At 54.0% G+C, this 17,232-nt stretch overlaps 1 protein-coding gene across 3 annotated transcripts in view; it reads right to left on the reverse strand.

Moving 5' to 3' along the window:
• The window catches only part of Dock1 (dedicator of cytokinesis 1), a 407,862-nt gene that overhangs the window by 125,887 nt on the left and 264,743 nt on the right, over window positions 1-17,232 (reverse strand). For all 3 annotated transcript variants that reach the window (XM_048338032.1, XM_048338033.1, XM_048338031.1), the window contains exon 29: window positions 14,098-14,192. In XM_048338032.1, coding sequence (XP_048193989.1) covers window positions 14,098-14,192 — 95 coding nt within the window. The remainder of the gene's footprint in view (window positions 1-14,097; window positions 14,193-17,232) is intronic.

Below are 17,232 nucleotides of genomic sequence, written 5' to 3' on the forward strand. Positions count from 1 at the left end.
CAGTACCTCTGTTAGCCTTCAGAAGCAATTTTAAATGTCAACCAACAAAATGCCACTAAGAGAGAAGAAACCCCAGCTACTAAAAAGAGAAAGATATTTGCAACACACACAGCTGACCCAAGACTTTATATATGTATGTATGTATGTATGTATATGTGTATGTATATATATATAGAGAGAGAGAGAGAGAAAGAGAAAGAGAGAATTAGCACAGGAAAAACAGACAAGAACACTGAAAAGAAATCAATAATAATTATTACTGTTATTTCTCATGAATTAAAGAAAAGGTGCTCAAGTCAATCAGACACCAAGTTACCTTGGTGAGTTACATTGAGTTTAGTATAATCCTACTACAGAAAACTGGATTGGCAAACACAGAGGAGAAGTATTTGATGGTATTGAGCAGATGTTGTTGAGAATATGCAGTGTGGGGGTGGGGGGGGACTGTGAAGACAAAAGTGTAATAAACCCCTGTGAACATCATCAAAGCCCTTTGCAGAAGAGTTTGGAGGAGCAATTGTGCTGGAATGGAAGATGGCAGCATTTATGACAGGGAAAGGTAGATGACCATTTGTAAGACCGGAAAGGAGGAAAGGAGAAAGGGAGAGGAAGGGGAGGAGGGAGGGGACGGAAACGCAAGGCAAGGGAAGGAAGGGCCTGGGGTGGGGAGCACGGTCTCCCCCGCACACCTGGGATGGGGAGCACGGTGCCCCCGAGTCTAGGCCGCCTCACGCACACGGCGGTCACCCAGGCAAGCAGGTGAGTCCCATATGAGGCTGCGCTTCTCTACGACATCAGGAGGGACTGGCGTTTCTTCGGCTGCTATTTCTGAACAGAGACAGCTGCCTGAGGTTCGATGTTCCTGAGTCCCAGCCACACACAGAAGATTCCAAATGCTACTTGTATGAAATCAGCATGTGACACCGACTGACTTAATTGCCTATCCGTCAGGTAAAGCTGCAATTTGAATATACACCAACAGTCTCTAAGACACGAGGGAGTGTATGAAAACAAAGACGGCAGTTCTTTCTAACACGCTGGTTAATAAGTGCACAAAGCGCCCTGCTTCTCCAAGGAGAACTCCGGAGGACCACACAAGCAATGGCACTGCACTGTCTCCAGTGAGGTGCCGGTGGCCAGTTCAGAGCTGGTGGGGTGGTCGCTACGGGCCGGGCTCTGGGTGGGGTGCTCTGACTGCAGGACTTCATTCCCCCCACAGCACCCCTTCTAGGTCCATCTCTAACCCAGTGGGAAGAAGCAACCGCGTGGGGCATATGTGGCGAACACAACACACCGACCAAGGAGAGAGCTTGAATGGGAGCCACCACACTGCCCCAGTCCCCTCTCCCAACGTCTGCATCTGGGGACACGCAGCAGGGCAGCTCCCCGCTCCAGGAGCAGCAGTGAGGGGCACCGGGGCTCCGAGCCACACGCCCGATAACAAGGAGACGCGATTCTCCACGCCAGGTACTACTACTGCGGGCACCCCCGGCATCGGAATGGATGCCACTGGGATGCTAGTGCCCATCCTGCCGCCAAATGGCACCCATCCCTCAGGAAGCTCGAGCCAGGCCCCAGGAAGATCTGCAGGACGCTGGAAGGAGGCTTGGGGGGAAGGCACCTCCCATGGACAGACGCCACCCTAAGAAGCGGTGGTTAGACCTGTCATCCTCAACAGTGGCTACGATTATGTGTTCTAAGAAGCACTTACAATATGTACATTAGTACGTATCACGGTCTGGTGCGGTGTATGGGTGGTGGCTCATGCCTGTAGTTCCAGCTACTTGTGAGGCAGAGATAGGAAAACCACAGATTGGGCAAAACTTAGCAAGAGTTTATCTAAAAACAACAACAACAACAACAACAACCACCCAAAACACCCAAAAAACAACAACAAAAAATAAAGGTGTAGTGGCCTGCGTCTATATTCCCAACTATGTGGGAGGCGGAGGAGGAAGGATTGCAGTTGGAGACCAACCAAGGCAACAATCACAAGACCTTACCTGAGAAGTAACGGAAGCACAAGTGTTTTGGAAGCCGGCCCAAGTGCTTTTCTAGCAAGTACCAGGCACTGAGTTCCAACCCAAGTGCTCAGTACCTCCATTTAAAAAGGGCTCGGGGGGTGTGGCGGCTGCGGCTCACTCAGGTCTACAGTCCCGGCTGCTCCGGAGGACCACGGCGGGAAGCCATGCACGGCTCATGCCTACAGGACGAAGCCAGAAATCTACAAGACCGGAGGTGTGGCTCAGGTGGCCAACGCCAGGTGCCGAGTTTGTCACGCAAAACAAAATAAAACTCACCGCCACCCCCCCCCCCCCCCAAAAAAGAAAGTCCCCAAAGAGTGCTGGTGTGACACAACAGGAAAGAGTGACAAAGCCACGGGGAATCTTCGCTAGGAAGCACATACAGCACATCTATTTCACGGGTTACCTCTTCCCATGGACTTGTGCACAGGGAGTCACAGAACCACAGGCCAGCAGAACCGCCCTTCTACCAGGGGCAGCAAATGGCCCCCCGTCAAGGGGTGAGATCACAGCTGGTTGCATGTAAGCTCACCCCCACCCACCCACCCACCCCAGGCACCCAAGACATTGCCCGGGGCCCAGCAGCCTCAGGCACTTTGGCGTAACGACTCCCAGTCTTGTCATAAACCAAAGCCCACCAGAGGCGGCTGGGGCTGCGCAGGTTTTCTGGGGAATCCCCCCACAGGGCTGGGTGAAGAGTCGAGGCCGGAGGACCGGGCAGAGGCCGGCGACCGCACAGAGAGGCATGCCTTCGCTGCGCTCACTCTTCGAGGGCGATTCACGCGTACATCAGAGCGGGGTGGGGCCTCCAGCGCGGAGGGCCAGCCAGCACCCGGGCGCGGCGCGCCCGCTGAGCATCCTTCAACGGATTCTTTCCCCTTTTAAAACTTTTCTGCGGCGCGAGCGTCCCTAAATAAATTTGAGTCCTGGCTGAGAGCTCTTCATCACTGCCATTCCTTTGAGAGCAGTTTGATTTTTCATCTCGGAATTAAATAAAGAGGCAATCGGAATCAACCGTACTGAACAAAATAGCTATGCTAGGTGCGATACATTGGTTATAAACAACCAGGTAAAACGAGGAAACTGTTTATTTTAATTAAGCAAAGAGCAACAGCACGCATGATATAGAATAATTATTACAGAAAGGATTAGGAGTTAAAAATAATTGATGGAAATGTCACAGGCATAAGCAGAACTCCAAGAGGTAGCAGGTGTTAGTCTGGAAGTTTCTACCGCCAGGGGACACTTGGGTCAGCTATAGCATCTGCAACCATGTCCGGGCCTAGAAGCAGCCGTGGAGAAGTGCCGATGTGTCTGTCGCCTTCCGCCCCCACCCCCCCCCCCACATCAACAAGGGAAAAAGGCAACATGACGGCCATAGCAAAGCACATGGCAGAGCGGGGCTCCCCGCTTGGCAGCCCACAGCTCGGGTCAGTGCCATGTTGAAACTCTACGGCGCGTGGCCCACACAACCTCAAGGAAGTCAAACGGGACTGTCTCCGGGGAATGCCCATGCAGGTGCTCAGGTGCAGCCCCGCTCGGCCCCACCACGGGAGGCAGGCCTCCGCGCTTAGGGCTGTGAGCTGCGAGCTACCTCAGGCAAGGGCTGTTTCCTTGGAGAGAGTGAGCGAGGGGTCAGTAGTAAGCCGAGCTCAGACCTGGAGTCCTGGCACATAGGAGGCTGAGGCTGGTGAACCTCAAGCTGTAGACCAGCCTGGGCTATTCAGCAAGATCTTGTTCCAAAAGAAAACAAACAAAACGGCAGGGGGAAAAAAAAAAAACAAAAACGAAAGAGCAATACTATCCCGTAGATGAGCTGGAATACCTTGAAAGCACGCTGAGCTCTAGAGAAGACATCTCCGTATAGAATGTTACCATTATGTTGACTTTGAGTTATATATAAGTAAGTATATATATACTCACACATATATATTCTTTATATATAAGGAATATGCCCTTGTTTATGTGTGTATTCTTTCCATATTTCCAATATATAAGCAGGAAATATAAATATGATCTATAAACGTAGCATTTCCCATGCATTTCCTATGGGGCCTAAGCTAGATGTGTTCCGACACTATTTTTTATGTCAACAGCTGGTACATGTTGTTTCAAAGGAAAAGATAATCCTTAGGTGAGCTTAAAATTGTCAAGCCATTGAATGTGTAAAATCTCAGTAGTAAACCAATAAATTTAAACTATAAATTAGTTAAATTAGAAGTAACAACATCAACTAAAACCCCAAGCTTCAAAGAAAGGGAAAAAGATGCTTTGAAGTCAACATCCATGGGTCTCTAGAGCGCTCAGTACGCTGCTGCCATGATTTCATGTTGCACAAATGTTCGTCAGCTGTGTGCCTTTCAGGGGATGCAAAGAGCTTGCTGTGAATGTTGGAGCAGGAGAGAAAATGCTGCCCTCCAGACCCAGCCATTCCTAGGCGGTGGCCAGTGCCAAGGTTCTTGAGTCTGGCCTGCAACATGTAGGCCCTGCCACGGATCCTCTTCCATCCCCAGCCCTGGGCACGGAGCGATTGCCAGCGACAGCGGTTCCATAGCTGCGAAAACAAATGGCAGTATGTCTGCAAGCCAGAAAAGTTTGCTCTCTGAATGCTGTCATTCAGCCTTGGGAAATCTGGGATCTCCAAGGAAGAATCCCTTCCGACGGTTTATCTCCCTCCTGTCCTGATGATCTGTCAAATGAACTTTGGCAGAACCATCAGTGAGCTCACCATCTTGTGCCATCGCATAGATATTTCTTAGGAGCAGGAATGCATTACATTTAAAAGAAGAAGAAATGCAAAGTGACAAAACAGACATGGAAAATTTACCTTGTGAAATGTGATTATGGGTATGTCCATCTATGTCAAGCATGTTCAGTTAGTGAGAACACAAGGCACAGATTTCTGGATGCACAGAAGTACTTCCTGGTGAAGAGACATCTGAATCAACAGTGAGGAGGAGGAAGAGGAGGAAGAGGAGGAAGAGGAGGAGGGAGGAGGAGGGAAAACATGGAGAAGGGACAAGGAGGGAAAAGGAAAATCAGAGAAGGAGGGAAGGAAGGGAGGGAGGAAAGAGAGGGAGGAAGGGAGGGAGGGAGGGAGGGAGGGAGGGAGGGAAGGAAGGAAGGGAGGGAGGGAGGGAGGGAGGGAGGGAGGGAGGGAGGGAGGAAGGGAGTTGTCCTTCAAGCATTAGCCAGGCTCTAGCCAAAGGTGGTCAAGAAAACAGACGGCCATTTTGAGCAGACTGCAAACATCAGCCCATGCTGCGGCAGGACAATGTCCACATGGCCACAGTTAAGACAAACTGGTAAAGAAAGAGATAGACACATGGACTATGTAGTAATAGGATCTCATGAACTTCAAGAGGGGCATAAAGTCTGGAGTATACAAAGACAAATGCAGATAAGTTGGTTCCAGGCCTAGCAACAGGAGACTCTGGACTTTGGCAGGTGATCCACAGTGCCCAACTGGCCAGCCAACACTGAAGGCAAAGGGGAATGGGCGATCAAATTCCACAGCACTTGATAAGCCAGCCTTCAGACAGGTCCAATTATAGCCAACCACTGCGAAGGCCCACATGCTGAGTGCTAACATTTTCAGCATGTCAGCTTGAAAGAATTATCTCTTCCCCTTTCTCTAGGCAGACTTCTGAATTCTCACCTGAATACTTGTCTCGGGTTCTCTTGCTCATTTGTAAAGATGTTCGTCATGAACTGTCAAATCTACCTCGATAAGCAGCGAGGATCCGCCATACCCTCCAGATAGAATTTTAGAACTCTTGTATTTCCCTTTTGTTGCTTTGTCTTCCAGTCAGGTTCAGGTATTCTGACGTTTTAGAAATCTCCAAGTCTTCCTGTGGTTGTCCACTTTCAATTTTATATTCATGGTCTACAAATACTTACTCAAATAAACAATGAAGACTTCCATTAAGGTACAGAGGTTATAAAAAAAAATCTTACAAATGTGTTTTCTGTAGGTGGCCATCCAACTGGGACAGGACCAATTTGTGTAAAACACAAACCCTACCTAGACAGACAGGGACAGTGGAAAATGACGGAAAACCGAATTGTCAACTCTGCGGACTGAGCCAGTAACACACTGAGTCCCTAGCTCGGAGAACTTCAGTTGGTGTATTCGAATTGGCAAAGCCTCTGTCACCAGGCTGAGTTGGGGAAATTGTGGCAAAGGCTTATCACCTGCTATGCAGTCAATATGAACAAGAGCGTCTAATTCTAGAAATCAGAACCATTACAATCCATACTGCCTTTTTTTTTTTTTTCCCTCAGCCACTGTGTGAAGTAGAAAAGCCTTTCTCAAGGGAAATGAAAGCAGGTAATAAGTGATGCTTTCTAGGAGGGGGAGAGGGAAATCAGTCTACCTGGCAGGCTCAGGGCCGTCCAGGTGATGCTGGTGGCTGGACACTGTCCTGGGGGATTACTGCTGCCCGGGTATGGGACCCCAGGCCGGGGGGAGGGGTGGGGGGGAGGGCAAGCACGGAAACCAGGAAACACACTGGACCAAGTTCTCACTGAAGTCAGCGCACAGCCTCGGGCGGGCGACGCCACACACAGGAGTACCTGGGCGGTGGGCCTCAGAGCCGGGACCCGTGTGGGCCCTCGAAGGCTGGCGTGGCTTCCCACGCAACCTGGGCTCACAATGTACATGGCACCCACGGCCCTCTGCGAGGTCTAGAAAGCACTCCGGATGCCAGCACACGAGCTCCTATCTCTCATTTCTGAACGGTGCTCATCTTAAATGTCATCTTGCCAGCTGGCAATATCCTACCCTAGGGCACTGCTACCATGCCATCGCCAATCGGTCTTTATCTCCCAAAGCTGCCCTTTGGGACGCTCGTTCAGTCCTCAAGCTTTGATCTTGATGTACAATGTGTGACACCCAGTCTCACGGCTGCTGTCTCTAATTACGTTTTACAAGCTTCGTGAACTGGGGAGCTGCTTTCACAGAGACAAAGCTGAACAAACACACAAATATTTAAGACACCAGAGAGGCTGATTTTGTCAATTCCTAAGTTGTGGGCGGTAAAACTCCATGTCCAGCTGTGCCATTAACACTTAAATACAGACTCCAGAAGCTTCTAGGAATCATAGCTTATGCTAGTAAGGCCACAAAGTGTCTGGTGCATGCTAGTGGAGATGAGGGGGAAGTCTGGCAATGTGAAATTATTAATTTATTACATCACAGGCAAAATGATTAGCACAGACATACATTCATTCATAGACACGCATGCATACACATACACATAAAGATAGGAGATGACACAGAAACCCTATTATACGATGCCACACTTTCCATGGAGCAATCTTATAGCCTTTACAAGCTTTCTGTCCTTCCCAATGCCCAGGGCAGGGCAGGCAGTGTTCAGGGTCTGGGTCCTGAAAGCACATGCTGAAGAAATAGCAGGTCCTACTTCCTCGCTCCCAAGTCACTTATGGAAAAACGATGCTTAAAAAAATGCTAGAATGGCTGGGGATATGGCCTAGTGGCAAGAGTGCCTGCCTCGGATACTCGAGGCCCTAGGTTCGATTCCCCAGCACCACATATACAGAAAACGGCCAGAAGCGGCGCTGTGGCTCAAGTGGCAGAGTGCTAACCTTGAGCGGGAAGAAGCCAGGGACAGTGCTCAGGCCCTGAGTCCAAGGCCCAGGACTGGCCAAAAAAAAAAAATGCTAGAACCAACTTCAACCCTTGTGGGGAAATGGAGGCACACTTGGGATGAACAACAATGGCTTCACCACGTGAAAACTCACGCTCTTCACTGCGAGGCAACCTTTGAGCAGAGTTCTTAACGGCCGCCCAACAGCTGCTCTGTGGAGCTGCGAGCCTCAGGCCTCACGGAGGCCGGGACCCTCCATCCTAACGGACTGGGCTTCTGGGAGCTGGGGGGGATTGCCCCACTGGAGGGGGGACTGGGGGCGCCGGCGCGCAAGTGGCCCTCCATTCCCAGGGCCCGTGCGCATCTGTCTCACACGTCTCCATTCCCAGGGCCTGTGAGCATGTCTGTCCAGCACGTCTCCATTCCCAGGGCCCCGGCGCATGTCTGTCCAGCACGTCTCCATTCCCAGGGCCCCGGGCGCATGTCTGTCCGGCACGTCTCCATTCCCAGGGCCTGTGCGCATGTCTGTCCGGCACGTCTCCATTCCCAGGGCCCCGGGCGCATGTCTGTCTAACACGTCTCCATTCCCAGGGCCTGTGAGCATGTCTGTCCAGCACGTCTCCATTCCCAGGGCCTGTGCGCATCTATCTAACACGTCTCCATTCCCAGGGCCCGGGCGCATGTCTGTCCGGCACGTCTCCATTCCCAGGGCCTGTGCGCATCTATCTAACACGTCTCCATTCCCAGGGCCCGTGCGCATGTCTGTCCGGCACGTCTCCATTCCCAGGGCCCGTGAGCATGTCTGTCCGGCACGTCTCCATTCCCAGGCCCCGGGCGCATGTCTGTCCAGCACGTCTCCATTCCCAGCGCCCGGGCGCATGTCTGTCCAGCACGTCTCCATTCCCAGGGCCTGTGCGCATGTCTGTCTAACACGTCTCCATTCCCAGGGCCCGTGAGCATGTCTGTCCGGCACGTCTCCATTCCCAGGGCCTGTGCGCATGTCTGTCCGGCACGTCTCCATTCCCAGGGCCCCAGCGCATGTCTGTCCGGCACGTCTCCATTCCCAGGGCCCCGGGCGCATGTCTGTCCAGCACGTCTCCATTCCCAGGGCCTGTGCGCATCTATCTAACACGTCTCCATTCCCAGGGCCCGGGCGCATGTCTGTCCGACACGTCTCCATTCCCAGGGCCTGTGCGCATCTATCTAACACGTCTCCATTCCCAGGGCCCGTGCGCATGTCTGTCCGGCACGTCTCCATTCCCAGGGCCCGTGAGCATGTCTGTCCGGCACGTCTCCATTCCCAGGCCCCGGGCGCATGTCTGTCCAGCACGTCTCCATTCCCAGGGCCCGGGCGCATGTCTGTCCAGCACGTCTCCATTCCCAGGGCCTGTGCGCATGTCTGTCTAACACGTCTCCATTCCCAGGGCCCGTGAGCATGTCTGTCCGGCACGTCTCCATTCCCAGGGCCTGTGCGCATGTCTGTCCGGCACGTCTCCATTCCCAGGGCCCCAGCGCATGTCTGTCCGGCACGTCTCCATTCCCAGGGCCCCGGGCGCATGTCTGTCCAGCACGTCTCCATTCCCAGGGCCCGGGCACATGTCTGTCCAGCACGTCTCCATTCCCAGGGCCTGTGCGCATGTCTGTCTAACACGTCTCCATTCCCAGGGCCCGTGCGCATGTCTGTCCGGCACGTCTCCATTCCCAGGGCCCCGGGCGCATGTCTGTCCAGCACGTCTCCATTCCCAGGGCCCGGGCACATGTCTGTCCAGCACGTCTCCATTCCCAGGGCCCGGGCGCATGTCTGTCCGGCACGTCTCCATTCCCAGGGCCTGTGCGCATGTCTGTCCGGCACGTCTCCATTCCCAGGGCCCCGGGTGCATGTCTGTCCAGCACGTCTCCATTCCCAGGGCCTGTGCGCATCTATCTAACACGTCTCCATTCCCAGGGCCTGTGCGCATGTCTGTCCAGCACGTCTCCATTCCCAGGGCCTGTGCGCATCTATCTAACACGTCTCCATTCCCAGGGCCCGTGCGCATGTCTGTCCGGCACGTCTCCATTCCCAGGGCCCGTGAGCATGTCTGTCCGGCACGTCTCCATTCCCAGGCCCCGGGCGCATGTCTGTCCAGCACGTCTCCATTCCCAGGGCCCGGGCGCATGTCTGTCCAGCACGTCTCCATTCCCAGGGCCTGTGCGCATGTCTGTCTAACACGTCTCCATTCCCAGGGCCCGTGAGCATGTCTGTCCGGCACGTCTCCATTCCCAGGGCCTGTGCGCATGTCTGTCCGGCACGTCTCCATTCCCAGGGCCCCAGCGCATGTCTGTCCGGCACGTCTCCATTCCCAGGGCCCCGGGCGCATGTCTGTCCAGCACGTCTCCATTCCCAGGGCCCGGGCACATGTCTGTCCAGCACGTCTCCATTCCCAGGGCCTGTGCGCATGTCTGTCTAACACGTCTCCATTCCCAGGGCCCGTGCGCATGTCTGTCCGGCACGTCTCCATTCCCAGGGCCCCGGGCGCATGTCTGTCCAGCACGTCTCCATTCCCAGGGCCCGGGCACATGTCTGTCCAGCACGTCTCCATTCCCAGGGCCCGGGCGCATGTCTGTCCGGCACGTCTCCATTCCCAGGGCCTGTGCGCATGTCTGTCCGGCACGTCTCCATTCCCAGGGCCCCGGGTGCATGTCTGTCCAGCACGTCTCCATTCCCAGGGCCTGTGCGCATCTATCTAACACGTCTCCATTCCCAGGGCCTGTGCGCATGTCTGTCCAGCACGTCTCCATTCCCAGGGCCTGTGCGCATCTATCTAACACGTCTCCATTCCCAGGGCCCGGGCGCATGTCTGTCCGGCACGTCTCCATTCCCAGGGCCTGTGCGCATCTATCTAACACGTCTCCATTCCCAGGGCCCGTGCGCATGTCTGTCCGGCACGTCTCCATTCCCAGGGCCCGTGAGCATGTCTGTCCGGCACGTCTCCATTCCCAGGCCCCGGGCGCATGTCTGTCCAGCACGTCTCCATTCCCAGGGCCCGGGCGCATGTCTGTCCAGCACGTCTCCATTCCCAGGGCCTGTGCGCATGTCTGTCTAACACGTCTCCATTCCCAGGGCCCGTGAGCATGTCTGTCCGGCACGTCTCCATTCCCAGGGCCTGTGCGCATGTCTGTCCGGCACGTCTCCATTCCCAGGGCCCCAGCGCATGTCTGTCCGGCACGTCTCCATTCCCAGGGCCCCGGGCGCATGTCTGTCCAGCACGTCTCCATTCCCAGGGCCCGGGCACATGTCTGTCCAGCACGTCTCCATTCCCAGGGCCTGTGCGCATGTCTGTCTAACACGTCTCCATTCCCAGGGCCCCGGGTGCATGTCTGTCCAGCACGTCTCCATTCCCAGGGCCTGTGCGCATCTATCTAACACGTCTCCATTCCCAGGGCCTGTGCGCATGTCTGTCTAACACGTCTCCATTCCCAGGGCCCGTGAGCATGTCTGTCCGGCACGTGTCCATTCCCAGGGCCCGTGCGCTTCTGTCTAACACGTCTCCATTCCCAGGGCCCGTGCGCATGTCTGTCTAGCATGTCCCCACCCAGGTCTGCAGCTCGCCCTGTCCAGGAAAACGCAGCACCTGGAGGATTGTGGCATTGCCGGGGCTCCTGAGGGTCAGTCTTTTTGCAAATAGACTACTTGGGACCAACAGACCCAATACACTCACGCACGCATGCACACACACACACACTTCCCCGCAGGAGGCTGCCACGTAGGAGACACGACTCCCCATGGACTTGAGATTGGAATTTGTGACTCGACAGTGGGGTCCACCTTTTCCTAGGAACGCCCTTCTTGGCTGCAGGTACTCCCGACTGCACGGCCCCCCCAGGGCTGAGCCCTAGCACGCTCGGCGGCCACTGGCCGCCACACACCCATCACAGATTTCCTTCCTGAGAACAAGGGCCAGTGCTCCCCGCGGCTGTGCGGCAAGTGTTCCCGGGGACAGGGGAAGGCTGGCTGTGCACCGTGAGTCCACCCCTGGAACCGTGGTCCACCCCGGCATTGTCGTTCGCCTCTGGTGGTGCAGATACCGGGCGGTGCAGGCCCCGCCAGGGCACTGTGGTCCACACCGGGCAGTGCAGGCCCCGCCAGGGCACTGTGGTCCACACCGGGCAGTGCAGGCCCCGCCAGGGCACTGTGGTCCATACCGGGCAGTGTGGCGAGCCCATCCTCGCTTCAGCAGCAGCAGCGGCAGCGGCAGCGGCACGCCCCAGGGGAAGTGATGCAGGTCTTGTCAGGGAGAAGCCCGCGCTCATCGCCCACCGCGTGAACCGCACACCAGCGGTGTGACCCACACACACCCCGTTATGTCACAGAGGTGAAAGGGGGACCCGTACAGGCGTGTCAGGAGAACTGGAAACAAGCGCTCGACCACTAAAAAAAATGCCATGAAAATACGTTGTGTTCCCTTAACAACAGGACTATTCATTCCCCTTGGTGGGATTGCCGCAGATAAAGGATCGAATTTCACAAGAGCTCTTTTTGTGGCTCTAGCCCAGGATTCGAACTTGGTACCTGATGCTTTTGCTCACTGGCTAGTGCTCTACCAAATGTGCCATGCCTCCAACCCCTCCCCGGAGCTCTGTGGGGACAGTGACACCAGATGTGCAGGCCACCCACAGCCTGAGCACTAGGACTGGGAGACCCCGAGGTCAAGTCCAACAGGGGGTCATGCCCCACCCGGCCTGCCCTGTATGAGGGCAGTGCCAGGCCAGGGGATCCCCCACCCCCAATCCACAACATCTTTGCTTGGAGGAGGGGGGAGGGGGGTGTTATTGTTGTTGATTTGTTTGTCATTCTTAGGTGCAAAATAAACCCATTAAAAACACTTCTGCAGCTCTCCAGAGTAATTCTCAACTGCCAATCCTTGTTAGGAGGAAAAGAAGGAGGGCGAGAACTAGGACCTGCTTTTGTAGATGAGGATTTAAAAGCCCAGAGTAAGCCTCTCTACCACCTAAGGTGGCACAGCAGGAGGAAGCGGGGGGGGGGGGAGGGAGACGCCCAGATTCCCCTCTCTCCAGGCTTCCCTGTGACCGCCACAGAGGCATTAACAAAAGGCAAGGCACCCGGAAAACGCAGGTGAACACCACCAGGGTAAATACTACGGGTGGGACCGACAGCTAAAGAAATCCGTAGTGCCCAGCGTGAGGATGGGATGCAGGGAGACCGGCCACACCGCACACCGCCAGGGAGGATGGAGAACAGCAGAGCCGCACACTGGCAGTTCCTCACAATACCCAACGTGCCACTACCATGCAGGCCAGCGTTTGTACCCCCGAGTACTTATGTCACAGAAATTAAGATTTATGCTCACTCAAAACCTGAAGCATCAATGTGTGTTACAGCTCTGCTCATAATAGCCGTGGGTAGCGAGGAACCCAGACGGTCCTCCCCAGGAGAGCACACTGCGGCTCGCACACGCGGAATACTAGTCAACAAGGAAGAGAAACGTTCACCACCTAAAAATGGCATCAAGGGAATTAAACAGGATGAAAAGGGCTGGCTCCCCAAAATCATAAACTGCTTACGTGAATTTACACAGTATTCTTGAACATTTTAGAAATGCTGCGAAATTTCGTGGTGGCCCAGGGATTCGTGTTGTTGGAGAGAAAAGGAAATGTGGTCACAAAGGGGGACCGTAGAGGGACAGTATGGTGAGAGAAAGGCACACAGCTTGACTGTCGTAGGAGATTCCAGAAACACAGGCACAGGATGGAACTGCACACAACTGAATACCAACACTAGCAGATGTGGGTCGGTGCACTGATGGGGCCTTTCACCTGCCTTGGAGAGAGCGCAGTCTTCATGGGGGCAAAGCTGGGTATACGGATCTCGACACGCTTTCCACAAACGCACCTGAAGCTACAATTAATTATCTTCACAAAAACGTAACAAGAAGAAACCACATCTAGAGAAATTTCTCCTAAAAAAAAAAAAAAAAGCCCCACATGATCGAGAACGCTGATGAAACATGCTGGGCGCATACGGAAATCACAAACCCCAAAGGGCCAGAATAGCAGCCCACAGCCTTCGCAGGGAGACGGTAGGCGAAGCACAAGTTCAATATTTCACCAGGATGGAGAAAATGCCCGGGATGCTTTGTAATCTAAACTATGCAACATGCATGTCCCTTCACAGGGCTAGCGTAGAGCCGAGCATCGCCTCTGCCACTAAGGAAGACATCCGGAGAAGATGAGCGGGGACTGACGGACAGCAGTTCCTCTCTTCCCCCTTTACCATGGCCCAAACAGCTGCCACCCCGGGACTGAGCCCAGCTCTGCGCGTCAGAGCCACAGGGGCACAAGGCCAGGACCACCTAGCAATGAACGCCGCAAGGCGGGGGCTGTGCGGGAAAGCCACCTCGACGCCCGGGAAGCCATGGTTCCCAGCGGGCGAGAGGCAGGCGCAGGCCTCTGCCGTCACTTACTTATTCTGCATCATGTTCATGATGACCCAGTCGAAGGGATAGACGTTCTTCCCGATGAGGTTCTTAAACATGATGAATGTCTCCATTAGAAAATCCTGAAATGAAAACACAACAAAAACACAACACGGAATCAGTCTGCCAGGAAGAAGGGGAGAGCAAGCCCTTGGAAGGAGGCATGAATGATGGCATTATAAAAGAGCCCATTCTGTGTAGCTGAATGAGAACATTCTAAAAACTAATGAAGATGCATTTCAGGGGAGCTGTGCATTCGTTCCGTCTTTCTGCTTATCTGCGTGCCTCTTGTCGGTGGCGGTTTTAAGGACGTGTTTCGCAACGGTCCCTCTTGAAAAGTATTCCTCTCTACAAGTCAAATAAGTCCGTCTCCATGGGTTAAAAATGCACACTCCTTACCTTTTTGCTAATAGGGAAACCTGAGTTTTGCAAAACTAACAAGGTTATAAATTCTTGAATTTATTCTACACTCATCTTTCAGTATGACTAGTCCATGTCAAGTTAAATATGAGAAACTGCTAAATGATCATTTCCTGATGTAAATGAAAAAATAGAAGGCCTGGGGCTGGGGATATGGCCTAGTGGCAAGAGAGCTTGCCTCGTATACATGAGGCCCTGGGTTCGATTCCCCAGCACCACATATATGGAAAACGGCTAGAAGGGGCGCTGTGACTCAAGTGGCAGAGTGCTAGCCTTGAGCAAGAAGAAGCCAGGGACAGTGCTCGGGCCCTGAGTCCAAGCCCGGGACTGGCAAAAAAAAAAAAGGCCTGCGCACATACTCCTGGTGCCGTAGGCCACGTGAACTTGCGGCCCAGCCATCCAATGCTTCCACGGGGCAGCCTCATCTCAAGCCACGCAGTGACGTTTCCAGCGTCACGGGACTCTTTACTTCTCAAGGAAAGGGTTTTCCCCACTGCCCACCCGGCTCCTCACCGGCTAAGGGAGCCCCTGGAGCTAACTGGACCCAGGCGCATCCGACTCCTTTGTGCCCACTAGAAGCAGGAGAGTTTCCTGTGTGCGAGGGCTGGGTGCTTGCTCCTGCCTGTGCTGGACTTGAAACGCCAGCCTGAGATCTGGGCCTCCTGAATCGCTAGGTCTACAGGTGTGAGCTACAGGTGCCTGCTGTGGGTATTTTTTATTTATTTATTTATTTTTTTGGCCAGTCCTGGGCCTTGGACTCAGGGCCTGAGCACCGTCCCTGGCTTCTTTTTGCTCAAGGCTAGCACTCTGCCACTTGAGCCACAGCACCACTTCTTGCCGTTTTCCATATATGTGGTGCTGGGGAATTGAACCCAGGGCTTCATGTGTAGGAGGCAAGCGCTCTTGACACTAGGCCATATTCCCAGCCCCCGGTATTTTATTTTTGGCAACACAGCCGTCCGAGCTGGGTTAGGGATGTGGGCAGAGTTAAGCAGGAAAAGCAGGAGCAGATGACCTCCAAACTGCCCTTGACTCCTGTGAGTGACCACCAGAACTCAGGACCACCAGAATCCTGGTGCTTCCAATGGGCTTCTTACTATAGATGAATTATGAGAATTCCCACGTCTCTACTCTGTCGGGGATGGCTGTGCCTTTAAGAGGACAGCTGGCTTTAGCCTGTCTCGCCTCCTTCCGGCTTCAACCGGAAGAGAAGTACCCACCCCGGGGTGGTGAGCATGTGCGAGCCATCATGGCGGCGGAGCCCCCAGAGACCCAGCTCTTGGGGGGGCTGTGGTCTCTGCCCATAGAGGAAGTTCGGTGACATCACTTGAGGGACGGCCCCATCAGCCAATCGTTAATATTCAATTAGTCCCTCCCCTTCCTGCCCGCCATTACCGTTATAAACCCCTCCCTGATTAAACTTCTTTGAGCCTGGTAGACCATCCAGACCGGCTCCCTGAGACCTCTGTCCTGCGTCGGCTCCTGACACGTGAGGGGGGACAGGGGGAGGTTTCGGCATCTTTCCTCTTCTTAGCGTAATCCACAAAGACAAGCTTTACTCCTTCTGCGGGCGGGCGGAGTAGGGCTGAGCATCTTTCACAATTTGGGATCAGGCATCTCCTCGGGAGAAACGGGGGGAAGGGGGTCCCGAGCCCCCAACACTACTCAGTGTCCCCCTCTTTTCAAGAGTCTCATTTGATGATCATGTTGTGTGTGTCCCCGGCGGAGTGTTACCATTTAATTCTGTCTCTATTTGCATGGAGTTGTTCACGTCTTTGTTGATAAGTTTTCCAAACTTAATAATTGAGATGCAGGGTCTGAATTTCATTATTCTGGGAGAGAAACATCTTTTCCTAGCTCCTTCCTTTTCTAGGAGACACAGTCGTGTGCTTCATTAGCATGGCTCAGCTGTTAAACTTTGGGACTTTGCTGATCAAACAAAATGCTTCCTGGAGTGGGAGCCGAGGTTCTGCCGGCATCCTGTGGGTCTGCATAATTCAGTAGTCACGGTGGCCCCCACACTGCACTTGCTCAGAACGGGTGAGGAGGCTTAGCTGGCTGTCTAAGAGGCCTCCAAGTCCACAAGGGATGCTCTGGGAACACCATCAGTCATTGCTGATTCGTTCCCCTCACACTGCTTAGCTTGGTTATTCACAGTGTGTCCTGTAGAATAAACGCAGGGCTCTGACAACAGCCATCAGTGCTTCCCAGAGGCGACTGCAAACCAACGCGCATCTTCTCACGCGGGCCAGCTCATTCTCGCCCTGGCTTGCCCCTGAACTTCACCTGGCGTGATCGTTCCCGATACCTATCTGATCAAGACACCGACACTCTCCCAATCTTGCTCTTAAAGATGAAGCATCTTGATGCTGGTTGCCATGGCAAAGGAGCAACTGTTCCCAACAAGGACCACCGGAGATTCCCACCGCATCGATAGAGGGCTGGCGGAAACTGCGTAGTCTACCAACTGTTGGGTTGGGAGGTTGAACATGGCAATGGAGGGGGCATTTCTTTGCAATCGAAACACCTGCAGTTGCCACCTTTTGACCAAGGGGTCCGACGGCATTGTTGGAGAGCATCCGTGTGCCACCCAGCCTCCTGAGGAGACTCAGCAGCAAAGACTCAGCTCCATTTCAGAGACCTTCTTGGCTAAAACTCTGAGCACGAATTATGGACCAAAGTTCTGGCTTTCAGGCAGTGGTG

The sequence above is a fragment of the Perognathus longimembris genome, chromosome 2 (genome assembly GCF_023159225.1).
Source record: "Perognathus longimembris pacificus isolate PPM17 chromosome 2, ASM2315922v1, whole genome shotgun sequence".
Classification (NCBI taxonomy): domain Eukaryota; kingdom Metazoa; phylum Chordata; class Mammalia; order Rodentia; family Heteromyidae; genus Perognathus; species Perognathus longimembris.